The sequence below is a fragment of the Pyxicephalus adspersus genome, chromosome 2 (assembly GCF_032062135.1).
Source record: "Pyxicephalus adspersus chromosome 2, UCB_Pads_2.0, whole genome shotgun sequence".
NCBI classification, from domain to species: domain Eukaryota; kingdom Metazoa; phylum Chordata; class Amphibia; order Anura; family Pyxicephalidae; genus Pyxicephalus; species Pyxicephalus adspersus.
Window position 1 is genome coordinate 106,632,155 of NC_092859.1, and position 15,697 is coordinate 106,647,851.

The 15,697-nt window shown below is 34.7% G+C and overlaps 1 protein-coding gene across 1 annotated transcript in view; it reads right to left on the bottom strand.

Moving 5' to 3' along the window:
- Nucleotides 1–5,842: 5,842 nt before the first annotated feature.
- The window catches only part of SEMA3D (semaphorin 3D), a gene marked incomplete in the record, with an annotated part of 86,774 nt that continues 76,919 nt past the window's right edge, over nucleotides 5,843–15,697 (bottom strand). The window contains 5 exon segments of the mRNA XM_072401745.1: nucleotides 5,843–6,964; nucleotides 12,391–12,530; nucleotides 13,832–13,896; nucleotides 14,564–14,721; nucleotides 14,907–14,948. Of these exon segments, the coding sequence (XP_072257846.1) occupies nucleotides 6,542–6,964; nucleotides 12,391–12,530; nucleotides 13,832–13,896; nucleotides 14,564–14,721; nucleotides 14,907–14,948 (828 nt within the window).

Consider the following 15,697-nt stretch of genomic DNA (forward strand, 5'->3'; position numbering starts at 1 on the left):
AAGTTAAAGAATAGAAGAAAGTGCAATACAACACCATAAAAGTCAATAGTAAAAATGCTTCCCTAAAGAATGTGAATCTTTTTGTAATGAAAATTATATTTTTTGAAATGTGAGCAGCTGAACCATATTATCACTTTTTGCAGAAATGTCACTTGGGAATGCAATATTTTGTGTTCTTTAGAGACATATATTATATAACCATGTATAATATAGACCTAAAAAAGAGCATTCATGAATGTGCCTGACTAGAAGAAGAAATAAGGACTTGATTAACAAGACAGATCCAAGTACCTTACAACATGTGAGATCTTCTCTAGGGATCAGATACTGGGCAGAAATAAATGAGTCTAGTTGTAACATATGTCCCCTCTTCAGATCTGAATGATGGTTTCAGCAGATGAGTGTTTCCATTTGGCCTTTTACTTTCTATTATGAAAATCAGACTTTAAGCTGCCATGTGACAGTCAACAGCAACTGCAGAGTGTTTCATTATGTCAATGCTTGTCTAAGACACCAGCTCCTTACAGTGGCCGTGTTGATTAACTAGAAGGGGATGTTCCTTATTATCGTCTCACATAATATTTTTTATACTTTCATGTCAAACCTTTATAGACACAGTCCACAACTTTGACTTTTCTTAACTTACTTTATTATGAGTATGAATTTTCTGCAATAAAGCCATCTAAATATTAGTAATTTGAAGTCCCTTGAAATCTTGTAATCTTGTCCACAAAGATAACTTGAAGTTCTGATGGATGGATTTTACAACCAATGGGCAGTGAATTTTGTAATAAAAGCAAATCATGAGTTGTATAGTTATAGGGGGTTTGTAAAAATTAATCAATTAGTGTCATGGCTACTGAAGGCAGGGATAGCTGTTCCCAGGTTTTCCAACACCAAAAGGTTAAAAGGGAACAGGGATACTTACTGTCTAAATAATAAGGGATTGCCTAAAAATTAACTCAAGAAAAAACATACTGATAGATTGCTCTTGCTACACTGTTTGTGCTCCTTACCAACAAAAAATTAAAAATCCAGACTGAAAAAACTGAATAGGTCATATCTAATTTCATTATGGATACCCAATGTGTTCTAAAATTGGTATAAGTGAGATAATATAATGGGTAAATCTGTCCATCCATTACAAATCATAAAAATATTAACAAAGGCATCTAGAAGACCAAAGGTATTACAAGATATTTTGGGAGAGGTTGTATATTCATTCAGAAAAGGAGATACTGGAAAGTATATAGAAGAATAACTGTTGACCATCATGTAATGAAAGTGTAACTTATGAATAAAAATAATTTCAGTTACCTTTCCTAATGGCAAGCCATCGATCCATCCGCAAACTAAGCCTAGTTCGGTTTTCCTATTCTCTCCGTGGCTTACGTTGCATCCAGCGCCACCATCTTCTTTCTTCCTCTTTTTCACATGTCACCCACACTGCACAGGCACGAGATCCAGTGACGTGCCTTCCTAAAAACGTAAAACATAAAACTGTCGGAAAATGCTAAATATAAGCATAAGACCATAAGACCTAATTGCGAAGGCTAGTAAAACCAACAATTGCTGCATTTCTTTTTCAAGTAGCACTTTAAAAAAAAAAAGTTAGATACCATATTTTATAGATTACTCACCTTGTACACTGTCAATCTGAACATCAAGAATTTGTTACACCCATGAAGTATGAACAAGTAGCAGAGGTAACAGACTTCTTGGGTGCCAAAAGAGGCCCCCTTGCTCACTAATCATATTGTTCTTGAATACTAATGTTCATTAGAATGACTAGGACCCATAAATTAAAATGTTACCCACTGTAAATAGTGGAAAATAATGGTGAAACCTGCCTCAAAACTGTCAATTAAAAAAGTTAACAAAAAATAACACGATAAAGAGCTCCATATTGGTAGTGATATTTGCTGCAGAAGAAAAAAAAAACTCTAAAATATTGAATGTGTGAGGATCATTGCGTAATAGCCAAAATGCAGACCTAATGTCAGCTTTGACCAACAGATGCTGGTTAAACTAAAGGTGTAATTTTTAATAAAGCGTAATCGAAAAATAAGTAATTTACTGATATTAAATATGAGAACAATATTTAAAGATATATATTTGGCTTAATAGAAGTGACGTATGAGGAAAAATGTATTTGATTTCTTTTTAGGGACTAAACCTAGTAGAGAAATTCTTAAACTAGGGACAAGCCGGGAGCTCTAACTTTACTAATTTCATATTTAATAAAAATTATTTACCATGAATTTTGATAGGAATTGAAAACACTGCATAGGACGCAGCGGAAAATGTGCATTCCACATGCAAAGACAGTTTGGCTACTTGCATTTACTTTTATTAAAACTGAAGCATAAAACATTATTAAAAGAGGCAAGTAAACTAAAAGTGTTTATTTCTGTTACCAATAAACTGAACCATATGCTCCATTATAAATGATCATCCGTACCCCACTATAAACTTGAACGAACAGAATTTTGGATGAAATGTCTAGTAATAAATGAAATGGGATAAACCACTGACCTTTTTCCTTTTTGTAAGCTTTCAGGATTATGTCTACGTGATACAATACTCCACTACAGTATTCAGGATGTTTTTCAGCCACCTTACAAGTGTAAATACAGAACACCTGTAATCAACTGAGAAAAGATCTTGAAATATTTCTACATCCATAATCACAACTCTTATCTGATCATTTTATACATGTAAAATGTTCTCAGTAACAAAGGTAATAGAGAAAAAAATGTAAATACTCTTTAAATACCACATTTCCCTAATGTTCATACTCATAAAATCTAAAAGGTAAAAGCTCTAAACATAAGGTTTCTTTTGTACAACTTTCAGAAATATTGACTGTTTAGGACTGAAGTAGTATTTATCTAGGAGGATCATCTGTACCTGAAAGGTTAGTAGCCGATACAAATGAACAGTGGTCAAAAGAATCTGCCAATGACTGCAATAATTGTAGAATATTAGACTCATCTAAATTATGTGAAGATGCAGTATCACCAGCAGAAGTTACCGGTGTTTGGTTCTCAATGCTAGCTTGTTGTCTTGTGCTGAAGCATACAGAGCTGTGGGAGCAGCTTTCTTCCAGCATCTGTTGTTTACCAGGTTGTAAAGAGGCCCCAGTAGATTGTGAGGCTCTATTTGTGTCCCTTGAATGTTCCCCATATTCTTGTTGCCAAAAGAGCAGATCCTTTACCCAGCCACATGTTCTGAGCAGGTAGAGACTCAGATTATCATGGCCTCTTTGTTCTGTTATGTCTCATGGGCCTGTAATGACTGTCCCATTAATCTTTGAACATTAATCTTTAACAAGGCTGCAGAGGTGAAGAAGCATGGACTAGATTGTATTGCTGATAAGGTACTTGAAAAGAAGAGCAGAGGACCTCTGAAAGATGAAATCTCTACCATTGGTGAAATTGGTTGTAAGGATCTTAAAAAAACATCCATTAGAGAACTGGAAAGACTTTGCATCATGGATGGCTTGATCGCAACACATCAGCATATCCATTCTTCTCTATTTGCTTCATGTGTGCATTCAACTAAGTGATGAAGAAGAGTCTTTCTGGCTTGGCACTAGTAAGACAGTGGATTAAAACTAAGAAAAGCTGTTGTAGATGTGCTGTCAGTAAATGAATGGTGCAGGTTCACCCTCATTTTATTGTCAGATGAAGAAATGTGGGAAAACTGTTAGGATGAGTGTAGGATTATTAGTCAGAATATGTGAGGGGCCATCTTTAATTACTAACAGGTAGGTAACAACAAAAAGCTCACTGGATGTGTCATGCAAAATGATAAAGCAAATTAAGGTATAGGGAAAATTGATGTCATTCAAGAGAAAAAAAATCATTTGTCTTACTTTTGCAAAGGGTGAGGATATGTCTCATAGGTGGTTAGAAAGATATTTTTATGTTGTTTGTGGGGTGCTGAAGGTGAAAAATGTATTTTAACACTGCAACAAGACATTTTTTTATCTTATAGGCAAAATATAATATTAACACACAGTTCCTTTTATTTTAATGACACAATAAAATTAGTAAATATAGGTTATTGGGGACAGATGACAAATCCTAACTGTACATCTTTTCAGAAGAATATTTTCAAAATATAATAATGACTAAATTTTGCATTTATTTAAACTATAAAGAAGGCCTGGAGCTAATGAAAAAAAGGGGAATGAGTGGAGGAGCACATAACAGGGTGATGGGGGAAAGCAGGAAAGCAAAGGTTAGGCTGGTGAGGAGGTGGTGCTGAAGAAGGTGATCTGTGGGGCTCTAAATTATAATGGGTCAAGCGATAGTTGATAAAAAAGGTCAGCAGGGTGGGAGAGGTAAGAACATCCTTTAAAAGAAGTGGGATAAGTTTTCCGCCCCACCCTCTCAATTTGTTGGGTTAGGAAGTTTGGTTTGCTCTGACTCATGGCAGCTTGGCGTTTTTTGTGTGGTCCATGAGAGTGGGGTTGGATGCATACAAGGTAGTAGGGGGTGGGGAACCCATCAGGGTATAAAGTTCCAAACATGGGACACTAGGTTGCTCCAGTGTGAGCTGTGGAATACCTGTGAAGTGTCCCGGAGTCAGTGTGGTAGTGGCTGGGGGGCTTTGTGGTGAGCAGGAGTATCCATAAAATGGTAGTGATAGAGCAGTACTTTCATGGACCTTCAAAACCTTTAAAATTGGTAAAAATGTATCTGGTTGTTTGAACAATGTTTTGCATTAAAGGATAAAAGAAAGTCCTTTGTTATTTAAATAATAGGCTGCTATGGCCAGTTTACCCCAAGAACAAGTCTGCGTGTGGTTATTTAAGGTTATCAGTCAGGAGGAGAGATGGAGTGGTGGTAAGCTGGAGGCAGAAGTAAGAATGACTTCATCCCCTCTACCCTACTCATGACATAAATGTGCAATTCATAAGTTGTTATATTGGGTCTACTATAACTTTTTTTGATTCTCACATTAAAGGGGAACACATCCCAGAAATGAGTGGGGTTCCGCTGTTCAGGAAAACTACCACTTCTTGCCATCCTAGATCGATAATTTGTTTTATATGCCACATTGAGTTTCATTAGAATGGGGTCAATCTGTTTGGATATTAAGGGGTTTAAAACCAAGCCCAATAATTTGACCCAACATCTTAGATATGCAGATTGGGTAATTGAAAGAGCTTGTAAAATGGCACAATATAGTGATAGAAAGAAATTATTGCATGATAAAGATAAAAAAGAATACAAGGGCTCCTTGCAATCAAATTTTTTTCAACGCCTTTAGCCCTGAATTTAAAAAGATTAAAAATAATATATCTAATCAAACATCTTTTCAGGTATCCTGAGTTTCATCTAAAGAATATCAAGGTTGTGGCTAAAAATGCACCAACATGGATCAGGTTGCTATTTTTTACTGAAAACAAGAGGTGCAATGTATCTTGTGAGAAGTTCATTATTTGGGTAACTTCCTAAACATTATACCATTATGATACAAATAACTTTTTTTGGTAATAGTTCTGCCAATGATAGTAGTAGTATATTCTTAAATATTAGAGGAGGGGGTCCAAAAAGCTATGTAATTGAGAAGTTTTAGGGATTTTTAAAATTTTATACTAGACTATAACACAACTCAAATTTTGAATGGGAATGTATTTTCTTTTTACAATGTTCCCATATTTTTTATTATCTATTAACAACTTGCTAGATACAGTTATATACAAAATCATTACACACACACACATTTCCCATAATAACAACTTTATACACGCCTTATAAACTGCAAAGTAGCAATACCAAAATATCAATAGCTTCTGGACAAAAGCAAAAAAAGAAGGATACAAAAAACATAGGAAGTTCAACAAATATATTTATTGTGCGTAATTTCCCGATGTCAGAGAACATTTTTTGAACCATAGTCAGAAACAATTTTCCAACGTAAATCTGTTACAGGTACAATATGAATAGTTCATAATCATGATCAATAATGTAGATAAAAAATATGTGTAAACACCGGAATTAAACCATCAGTGAATTTTAAAGCAGTAAAAAAAAAGGGAAATTTGATCAATATGGTATTTCTGTTGATTACTTTTGTACATAGTTTGCACCATTGTTACTGAAAAGTGAGTCTCTGAGTCAGGCAGTCTTAAAAAAATACAATTTTCCATAGTAAAACAAAAACATTTAAAAAAGGTAAACAGTTACTTTAAACATCCCAATATTAATTTATAACTTACAAAAAAGAGAAGAATGCAACACCTAAATAACACAGTTTAATAAATAAAAGCCTGAACGACCAGTTATTATTAACTTAACCCAAAAGTTGAAGCTACACACAAACAACACTACACAAAAAAAGGATACTTATACCCCCTAATTCCATTCTATTTTCTCAAAGCTGTAATACAAAAAATGGTGAATTGACTTCACTTTTCTACGATATTCTTGGTACTACATTGTCTTGTACGTATTGGATCTTCCCAGTTCAAAGAGGAATATTAATACAAGAAATGTACAATGGAATAAGTATATAAAGTCCACACAGTCTATGCAGGTAACATTTTGGTAATCTTCTCCCTTTGTTCATGGTGTCTCCGGTTCCTACTCTTTTTAATCTCTTGGACATGTTTCCACTTTGCTCCACCTTTATTGCGTTGTCTCTTCTTTTCCTTGTGCCACATTTGCTCGCAATACTCATCCATGCTGAATGAAGGACTGCTTAGAAGTTGCAAATAGTCTTTGTACCTCAGCCTTGACTCAGTCATTATATCTTGGCCTTTCTCCTCAACCTCCAACTTCTGCGTCTGGTCCATCTGCTCATTTTCTATGACTTTTACATTGAGCTTCACGAGGGTGTGAATAAATGTGTGTTCCTGTGCCTTACAATAGTACATTCCAGAATCTTTCTTCTGTAGCCTACGAATCAGAAGCCCATATTCGGTCTTAATAACTCTTTCATCAGATATTATCTGTAAAAAAAAAATATATATATATATTAAACAACAGCCTAAAAGATTCATTTTACCAAAGACATCAATGCTTAGTTTACCATTTTAGTGCATGCCTTAAACTAGAGTTAAAGAAGGTGAATACAGATGCTTTGCATTCTGTGTCATCTTAAAAGGAAAAAATAAGGATTCCCAAACTGCTCATTAACCATTTATCATAAATGATCTTTCTGGCAGATAGGGTATTAATTGTTTGGAGTTTAAAGCCAACTGTAAATGTCGGACATAAGTAATAAATGTCACAGTTCTCTTAATATTTAGAGCTAAAATAGATACATTTTCAACAAGATACAGAATTAAAGTGAACCTATACTTTCATCACACTATATAGGCTGCAACAAAATTTTGGCTTTTTGAAAAAAGTGTGCAAATTGTGGCTTTCTGAATAGTAGAATCAGTACAAAGCTCAGGAAGCTTTTGATCTTGTGAATAGCTGCTCAGACATTGAGTGATTCCTTTTTGCAAGTGGAAAATGTTTTAATGTAATCCCTAATACAAAGAATTCCTGAAAACTTTTGGATAGCTTGTGGAGGATCACAGCTCATGGTATTTCCTATAAAGCAGTGGTAAACCAAGGGAAGGGTTGGCAGTAGCAGTCCATCCAATGTTAAGGAGAGAGGGGTGAAAAGCGCAGGATAATATGTTGGATTGCCACAGACTCTAAAGTAATTTACCTACTGTTGTATTCTACTAATGTAAGGGGCATCTTTCTCAACTGATATAGTTTCTTTAACCACCAATGTTACACTGTATTCTTCCTACTGACCACTAATGTGATGTGAATCTTTACTTCCAATGACCACCAATGTCATTCTTCCCATTGACGTTCAATTTTAAGGAAAATTATTCACTCTAAAAAATTAATTGATCCCATTGACCACAGAAATAAAGGGTATCACTCACAGTGGAGAATGCCCACAGATGCAAACAGAATTAGTTTGATGCTACTTATATTACAGCCATTGGCCTTATGGTTGAATCCTTTTGATGTAAATATATCTCTTTAAGATGCTAAACTGCTATATAAATAGAATGTTGTCATCTACTGTACAAGTGTCTGCACATTAAAAAGCATTTGGATCCAAACATTTGGTTTGAGAAAATGAAGCAGGCCCAACTTTTTCCATCCCATAAAACTACCTAAACAAGTTAGGTGGCCCATTCCAAAGATGGTCCAATTGGTAAGTTAACAAAGTGGCACCTCCCAGCTCTCACCAAAAATGAGACTGTGGCTATGAATTTTTCTCAGGAAGTGAGGATATTTGAAGTATGTACATAGATCCCCAGGTGCCTTATATAAACATTTTACTGATGAGTTTATTTTAAATTGTGGACACTTTACAAAATAACTTGTGTTGTACACATGTTTGGCCAGCATTTAAAGTTTGTCCCCTTTTATGAACAGACATGTTGCATTTAAAATATGTTTTTCATAGAGTACACTGAACATGTTTAGTGAAATCATCTCATAACTGTTATTTGGAATATGTTCAGTAAAATGTATTATAAGTTGTTGGGTCAGTAAAAGTAAAATGTGAATAAAACTAGTTAAGAGTGTTGAGTCAGTTAGTGTGGTTTATATTAAAAATGTAACAAGTAGTTACAGTAGAGTCTGTCAATGTTTTTTGGGACATAGCTACTTTTGGTTTGAGATTCATATACCACGAGAAAGGATGTTATTATATATTAAATTCTCAGATCAGAGAAAAACACAAAGCTGCAGATTCTTACCCTAAATAACCTCCATTCTATTGCTGAATGTATTCTTTTGTCTAATTACAGTATTCATTTAAGAAATTAATATAATTTAAAGAGTTATTAAACAAGCGTTCCACATCTCAAGAAATCTGAAAGTTAATAAGAAGTTTAATTTATTAATGTTAAAGCAAAAAAAAAAAAAATATCAGAACTTACATTTCTGGAGGAAGTTTGTCTCATACCCTGTCAACTGTAACTGATGCAGAAATGCACAGTGTCCCTATGTAACTACAACCAGTACTCTCTCCAACCCTTCTCCCTTCAAATACATGAAAAGAAGTGCCTCACTCCTTGTGACCGGTTATCACTAAAGACTTCAGTAAAACAAGTGAATGGGCCTGATTTATTAAAGCTCTCCAAGGCTGGAGAGGATACACTTTCAACAGTGGAGCTGGGCTATCCAGCAAACCTGAAATGGATCTGGTTCAGGATTCATAATATTTGCTAGCAAATGACTTTTAGGAAAATAATCCCAGGTTTGCTGGATCACCCAGCTTCACCGATGAAAGTTTATCCTCTCTAGTCTTAGATAGATTTATTAAATCAGGCCCAATATGACAATAGGTGGCACCACAAAGGTGCAAGTGTGTGCGTCAAATGATGCAGCCTGATCTGCCATGATTTTTCTACTTTTTATTGTTTTCTTACAAAATATTAGTCCAACATAAAATAAGGGAGACTAAAACTGAGAAATGTAGGCCACCAATAAGACACTTTTTTTTCCATGGGAAAAGTTAGCAATGGCGGCCTTTAAATATCCCTTTGTTTAAGCTTTGTTTTGACTTCTAAGTTCCAGTTATAAATATAGGACAGATCATCTTTTTTATTCATAATATAGCACACAACAGAACTCAATATTTTAGCAAGTTGCTTCCTGTAAAGTATGTTGTTATGTTTCATATCTGTCAGTATGAAATGTCTCAAGCAAACATTGCACAAAAATCAAACCATTTAGCTGCTAGTGTTATTTGGTATATGGTTGTTAACAGAATAATTACATGTGTTTATATTTACATTTACTCTGGGATGTAACTGGGGTGAACAAAAAAGTTCACATCTTTGTTTGTAGTAAAGCATGGAGAAATCATAGCACTGAGCAAATCAGGGATGCCAAAATACGTAATAACAACAAATACCTTAACAGGGTATAAATGTGTTGTGGTCATTGCAAATGGAGTGAAGTTCTTTTGTTGAGTAAACAGAATTTTTTGATAATTATCCAATGTACAAATGGAGGTCTACACAGCTGCTTTTGGGTGGTAGCATCTTCAAAGCATACCTTTCTTCATCAATGGGGAGACATGGAAACATTAGTTCCAATGATTGATTGTCCTCCCTAGACAGGAAACCACAGGTACAGAACTGACTGATGTGGTTGATGAGCAGAGTGTTGTACCTTCATATTTCATTTTGTTTCCATCTCAAAGTTCAAAGTTGTAAAGCTGCTTTACATTTACTATAGTATAAAACTATGTATTAATTTTCAATAATAAAGATCCAGTTGTTTGAAATCAGCTTGTAAAGCACTATTGTCTTGCCAGTATAAGAAAGTGAATTTCATATTTCCCAGTTTATTCATCTAAAGTATAATTTACTGGCCAATAACTTCTATTCCTTGCCTAATTAAACAATCATGTACCACTGTACTACTTGACTTAGATGTAAAAAAAAAGTTTCTTTATCAAATTATCTGTTTTTATTCTCTCAATAGAATGTAGAAATGGAATAGACAATGCTATGGTCAAAAAAACATTTATTTATTCATTTTATTAAACAAGGTCATATCAAACTGAGCATTGTGCCATGTTACCTTGAGCATTGACAAAAAATTATATAGACATATATAAAGTATATACACATATATAAGTATATAAACCTATTCCAGGTTTGAACTCTTTTATCAAATAATAGGAAATTATTTTTAAGAAACTTTAATAAAGAACTGTAATTAATCAGGCCCACTGAAATCCGGCCCCCCCATCCGGAATATTATATCTGCACCATGATTTACCCAAACCATGGTGCAGCCCACATATGGGCAACAGAACTTTACCAACATCTAGGACAACCCTAAGCCTATACCCAACAGTAACTGGGGTAGGGACTAAATGAACATTCAAACTTTAGCCCCGATTACAGCTAAAAAAATTACGATTTTTAAATAATTTTGAGACGGAAGGAATGAATGAATGTAGAATGCGTCTGACTCTTGGAAGATGGTAACCCTTTTCCCTGTTGATATCAACAGGTAATATTAATGAAAACATGCTGTACGCATAGGAAAAGATACTTCTGCAATTATAGATAGTTTACTTTTAAATGTAGTAGAATTAGACTTGCATATTTTTCATTATAGCCTACAGAAAACATGGACAGATGGGCTGAATCACTGGAAGGTCTGTGGGAAATGTAATATGTATGCAAATATAAATATTTTGAATTGTGGCATGTATTACAAGTGATTTATTGATGATGAGTCTAAACTGTTTGGCACTTACATGAAATGCCTCCTACACCATGGATGTGCAAAAACAAGCAGGCTTGCCTATGACTTAGATACAGATCTCTAACTTGTGTTGTAAAGAAAAGACAGTGGGGCTGCCCACAACAACCAAATTGCAAACATGAAATAAATAATTCTTTAATATCAGTACTTGGTTTGAAGTCTTTCAGATTTGTGTTTACAACCTGCTTTACTGCAAACAAACCTTTTTGGAAGAATGGGCTCTCGTGCAACCCATTGCAGAGCAGTTTTACACACTTCTGAGGTACGTAGCTGAAATTGTTCATAGCAAAGAAGGATTTAAAAAAACAAGCCATGCTGCTTGAAACCAGACTTATCTTTATTAAAAGTATTTCCCATATTGGCATCTTTCTAAAATCTGCATGGATGAGTAATGCACAGAAAAAGTACACTTATTATATAACAGTAAGTTTATATTTAGACTGGCGGTGAGGTTGTGGTGCAAACACCATTTATGCGCGCCCCTAAACCACTTCTTTTGGTGAGAGGCTATATGTAGCGTCTTACCCGTGGCAGTCTATAGAATGAATGTGGCGTCAGTGGGCAGTTCAGTACTGCATCTGCCTGCAAATGTGTGAAAGAACCAGCACACAAGTGCAGTCCAACAAGCCATTGGGAGCTGCACAGGAACTGTAGGTTTTAACACAAATAATAACTTCAACAAATACAATTTACTAAATGGCTTAAAAAATGCTAATTTTTGAGATGAGCAAACTATACTATATACATTGCAATATAACTGGAAGTTTAAAAACATTTGTAATTTAGAAAGTGATCCAGAATCTAACAGGGAATTTTACATACCACTCCACTACTAAAAGTGTTCTTCAGCATTTGCCTACTTTAAATTTTGTCATATGATTTCTTTTCTATAGTAATCTGACCTTTAACGCTTGCCAGTAAAGTTAAAGTTTTCCTTGATGTCACAATCAATGAAATAGGAAATTATACAGGATTAGGAGTGATTTCCTCTGAAAAAGATAACTGGTTTCCAGTATTGCTGGATAAAACCCATATAAAACCCAGTTAGTACGGAAAGATAAAAACTCTGAGATAGGCATATCTGATTATATTCCATTGTACACATATCATCAGGATGACTTACCTCTTCCTGACGGTCCTCTCCTGTGTGCTGAATAAACCATCTGATAGAGGCTTGCTGAGACTTTGGAACACATTCCAAAAATGTAGAATTAGACTCAACACCGAATATGACTTTTTCTTCAGGAGCTTCATTGGCAGACCCTGAAAAAGTACACAAGAAAAATGGGTATTTCAAGGTAAAGTATTATGAAACAAAAAAAAAAAAACAAGTAAATATATTATTAGCTACACACTGTAACTATACAGATTTTTTTGTACAAATAATTACACAGTAGGTAGTCCTTTCCTGTTCAATGTGCTGATGTGAGAATATGTACATGATATGCATGCTTGCATAGTGTTGCAAGTTGGATAAAAGACAGAATCTCATACATAGGTTCAGCACTATAATTTGACCTTCACTCCAGCTTCACGAATGACTGTTATCTACTTCAGTGTTGGATGATAAGCAGGGTGATACAAAATTGTTCTCAACAGCCGAATCCAATAAAAAAGGGGGAAGACTTTGCAACTTTATTGGATTACTTTTCTTCAGGAACTGTAGAAATAAAGGGTCTGATTTTTAAAGCTCTCCCAGACTGTAGAAGATACACTTTCATCAGTGAACCTGGGTGGGACAGCAGACCTGGAATGGGTTTCTTAAATTTGTTTGCTATTTGTTAGCAAATGTAGAATTTTTTTGGATCAACTGATAAAAGTGTATCCTCTCCAGCCTTGTAGAGCATTATTAAATCAGGCCCAAAGAATCAGCTACCTGCCATTGGTTTACATTTAAAAAAGCTTTGGGGCAAGATCTTCTTTATAACAGTTCTAACTAAAGGTTATCTTCATGGGGCTCAGGGATCTGAGAAGCTTCCGTCAGCTCCTTGACCTAATAGCTTTCTGAGTCAAGTTACCAGGAAATGTATTCTCTTTGAAACTATTAGAGGTGCCATTTACCTAACAAAGGGATTTCATAATAAAATGACTATCAATGATAAGTAAACAAATTCCATGTATTGGCGATTAGTAACCCATCTCAGTTTTTGGATTATAAATCCATATACTTTCAGTTAATGTATTTGAGTGCATAGTAAGGTAATAGGTGGTGAGCAGTTTTCAGGCTTTAGTCTCCTTTACTCATATAAGAGACAATCATTTTGGCAGAGAATAAGTATTTCCCATGTAAGTAATAATATGTAGGGCTAAGTGGTAAGAAGATAAGACCAGTTTGACCAGGTTATATTTTAGTACCAGTTCAACAAGGGTGAGCAGTTAAGCTTTACAGATCAATAGTTACTAAGTCCAACATATAATCTTCAGTTTATATATACCCAGTAAAATATACTGTTAAATTCATAGCCTGCACCTACATACACGCAGTGGAATCCTCCAGCACTACACTCATTTAAATTCATAGCACATACAAATTAAGCACATTAACACCTCTGAAAACAACTTACTTTCATCCACATCCCAGCAGTGTGTAAGGGGATCTCCATTTTTCACATCTTGTCTTCTTGAACGCCTTAAGAAAGGGAAATACGTGCAGGTAAAATTACTGATATAAAAAAAATTCTTACTCAATAGGTTAAAAAGAAAAAAAGCTTGAAGGAATGCAATTACTGAGATTGATAGAGAGGCACTGATTGCATTCTTTCAACACCTCAGTTAAAACAAACAACTGGAAAAGGAAAATGTGAGGGGAGTTTGCACTCTTCTACACCTGCAGAAATAAATTATACACTAATATATCAAATGCTGCTTTAATAAACTGCTAAGACTTGTTTTCACTGAATAATCACTTGTATTCTAGAGCCCTCTTCTGGTTCTATATTAGCACTATAATCATAAAGGTGTAATGGGTTCAAAAATGATGTAGTGATTTTTTTTTATATTACATTTCACGCGAAGGAAACCATCATAAAATTGTTATTTCTGGAAGTATTTTTTTTCAAGGTTACAGGCTTATTTTGTCTATTCTTTTAAATAAAAATGCCTGTGCCTTCCAGAAAAATACATAACGATGGTCTTCATGATCTAAATATCAGATAGCCATTGGTTTAAGGAGTCCAGGACTTGTCATTCTTTGCTACATATCTGAAGCTATTACTCCATATGCATCCATAATTGCTGCAGTCTAAACATTGGCTCTTTTAGAAATGTAACATTTATTTTTAGGATTTATCATTTACCTTTTTAATGTTGGAAAGTATCTAGAGCAGGAACTTCCATCCCAAGCACAGTATGGATCTCTTGCAAGGCAGCAATCAGTACAGGCTTTGCCATATGTATCACACCTATGTGGTGACAGCTGACCCAGGCCATCACGAGAAGTAATGTAAAGTTGATGCTGAAATGAAATGAAGAAATTTGTGTTACTAATCTATCAATGTACATGTCTTCAAAAAGTTTTAAAGTGGTAATCTAGAGATAACAATGGTAATGGTTTGACCTCCCAGACTATTCACAAATGGGCAGCCTTAGTGACCACACATCAATATTGTATTTAAGTTATTGGTGGTGAGCATAACTTACCTGCTTGGTTGACAGCTCTATGTTTGTAATAGGTGAAGGTTTCTAAAAAAAGAAACAGAATATTTCAATTAGAAGTCATCAACTTTCTATAGAATGTATGAATGAAGCATGGAGTTTTTTATATTTATTGAAATTCTACTAAATTACTAATTACCATACCAAAAACATTCTGAAACTGTGTATTCCATATGTGCATTAATCAATAAGACTGATACATACATGCTGTGTCAGTCATAGAATAAAAGTTTTGTGTTCATTTTGTTCTGTTCATGTTCTGTATTTCTAAAATACACAGAGTAATCTGTGTTGCCAAAAAGATTTAGATCCCAGCTGTCAAAACAGAATATTTTTGGAAGATTACCTAGTTACATATTTTGAACATATTGATCCATGTTGGTCATTTGAGTCTACAGTGACACAGCTTTGATATAGTACTGACATTTTTAGGACAAAGTAATCATTCCAAAACTCTGTGAAACTATCTTCTTGTCCCATCAGCTGGACATAAACTGGATAGCTTTTCTTCCCTATTCATGCCAACATATGGCATATGGTTCAGGATTGCTGAACTTTATTATCTGCTTAGTACAGTGGCTGGTATAAACCATGGACCAACCCGTCTGTGTTTTCTTGTTAAATTAGACAAAGTGTGCTGGTATTCAAAAGTTTGGGGAAATGACAACTGATATTACAATGAGTTCAATTCACTGGCCATGTGATGTTTCCTCCAGTTTTCTGAGAAGTGTCTTGGTAAGGTAAGAAATAATACCTGGGGTATGTTATTTGGGACT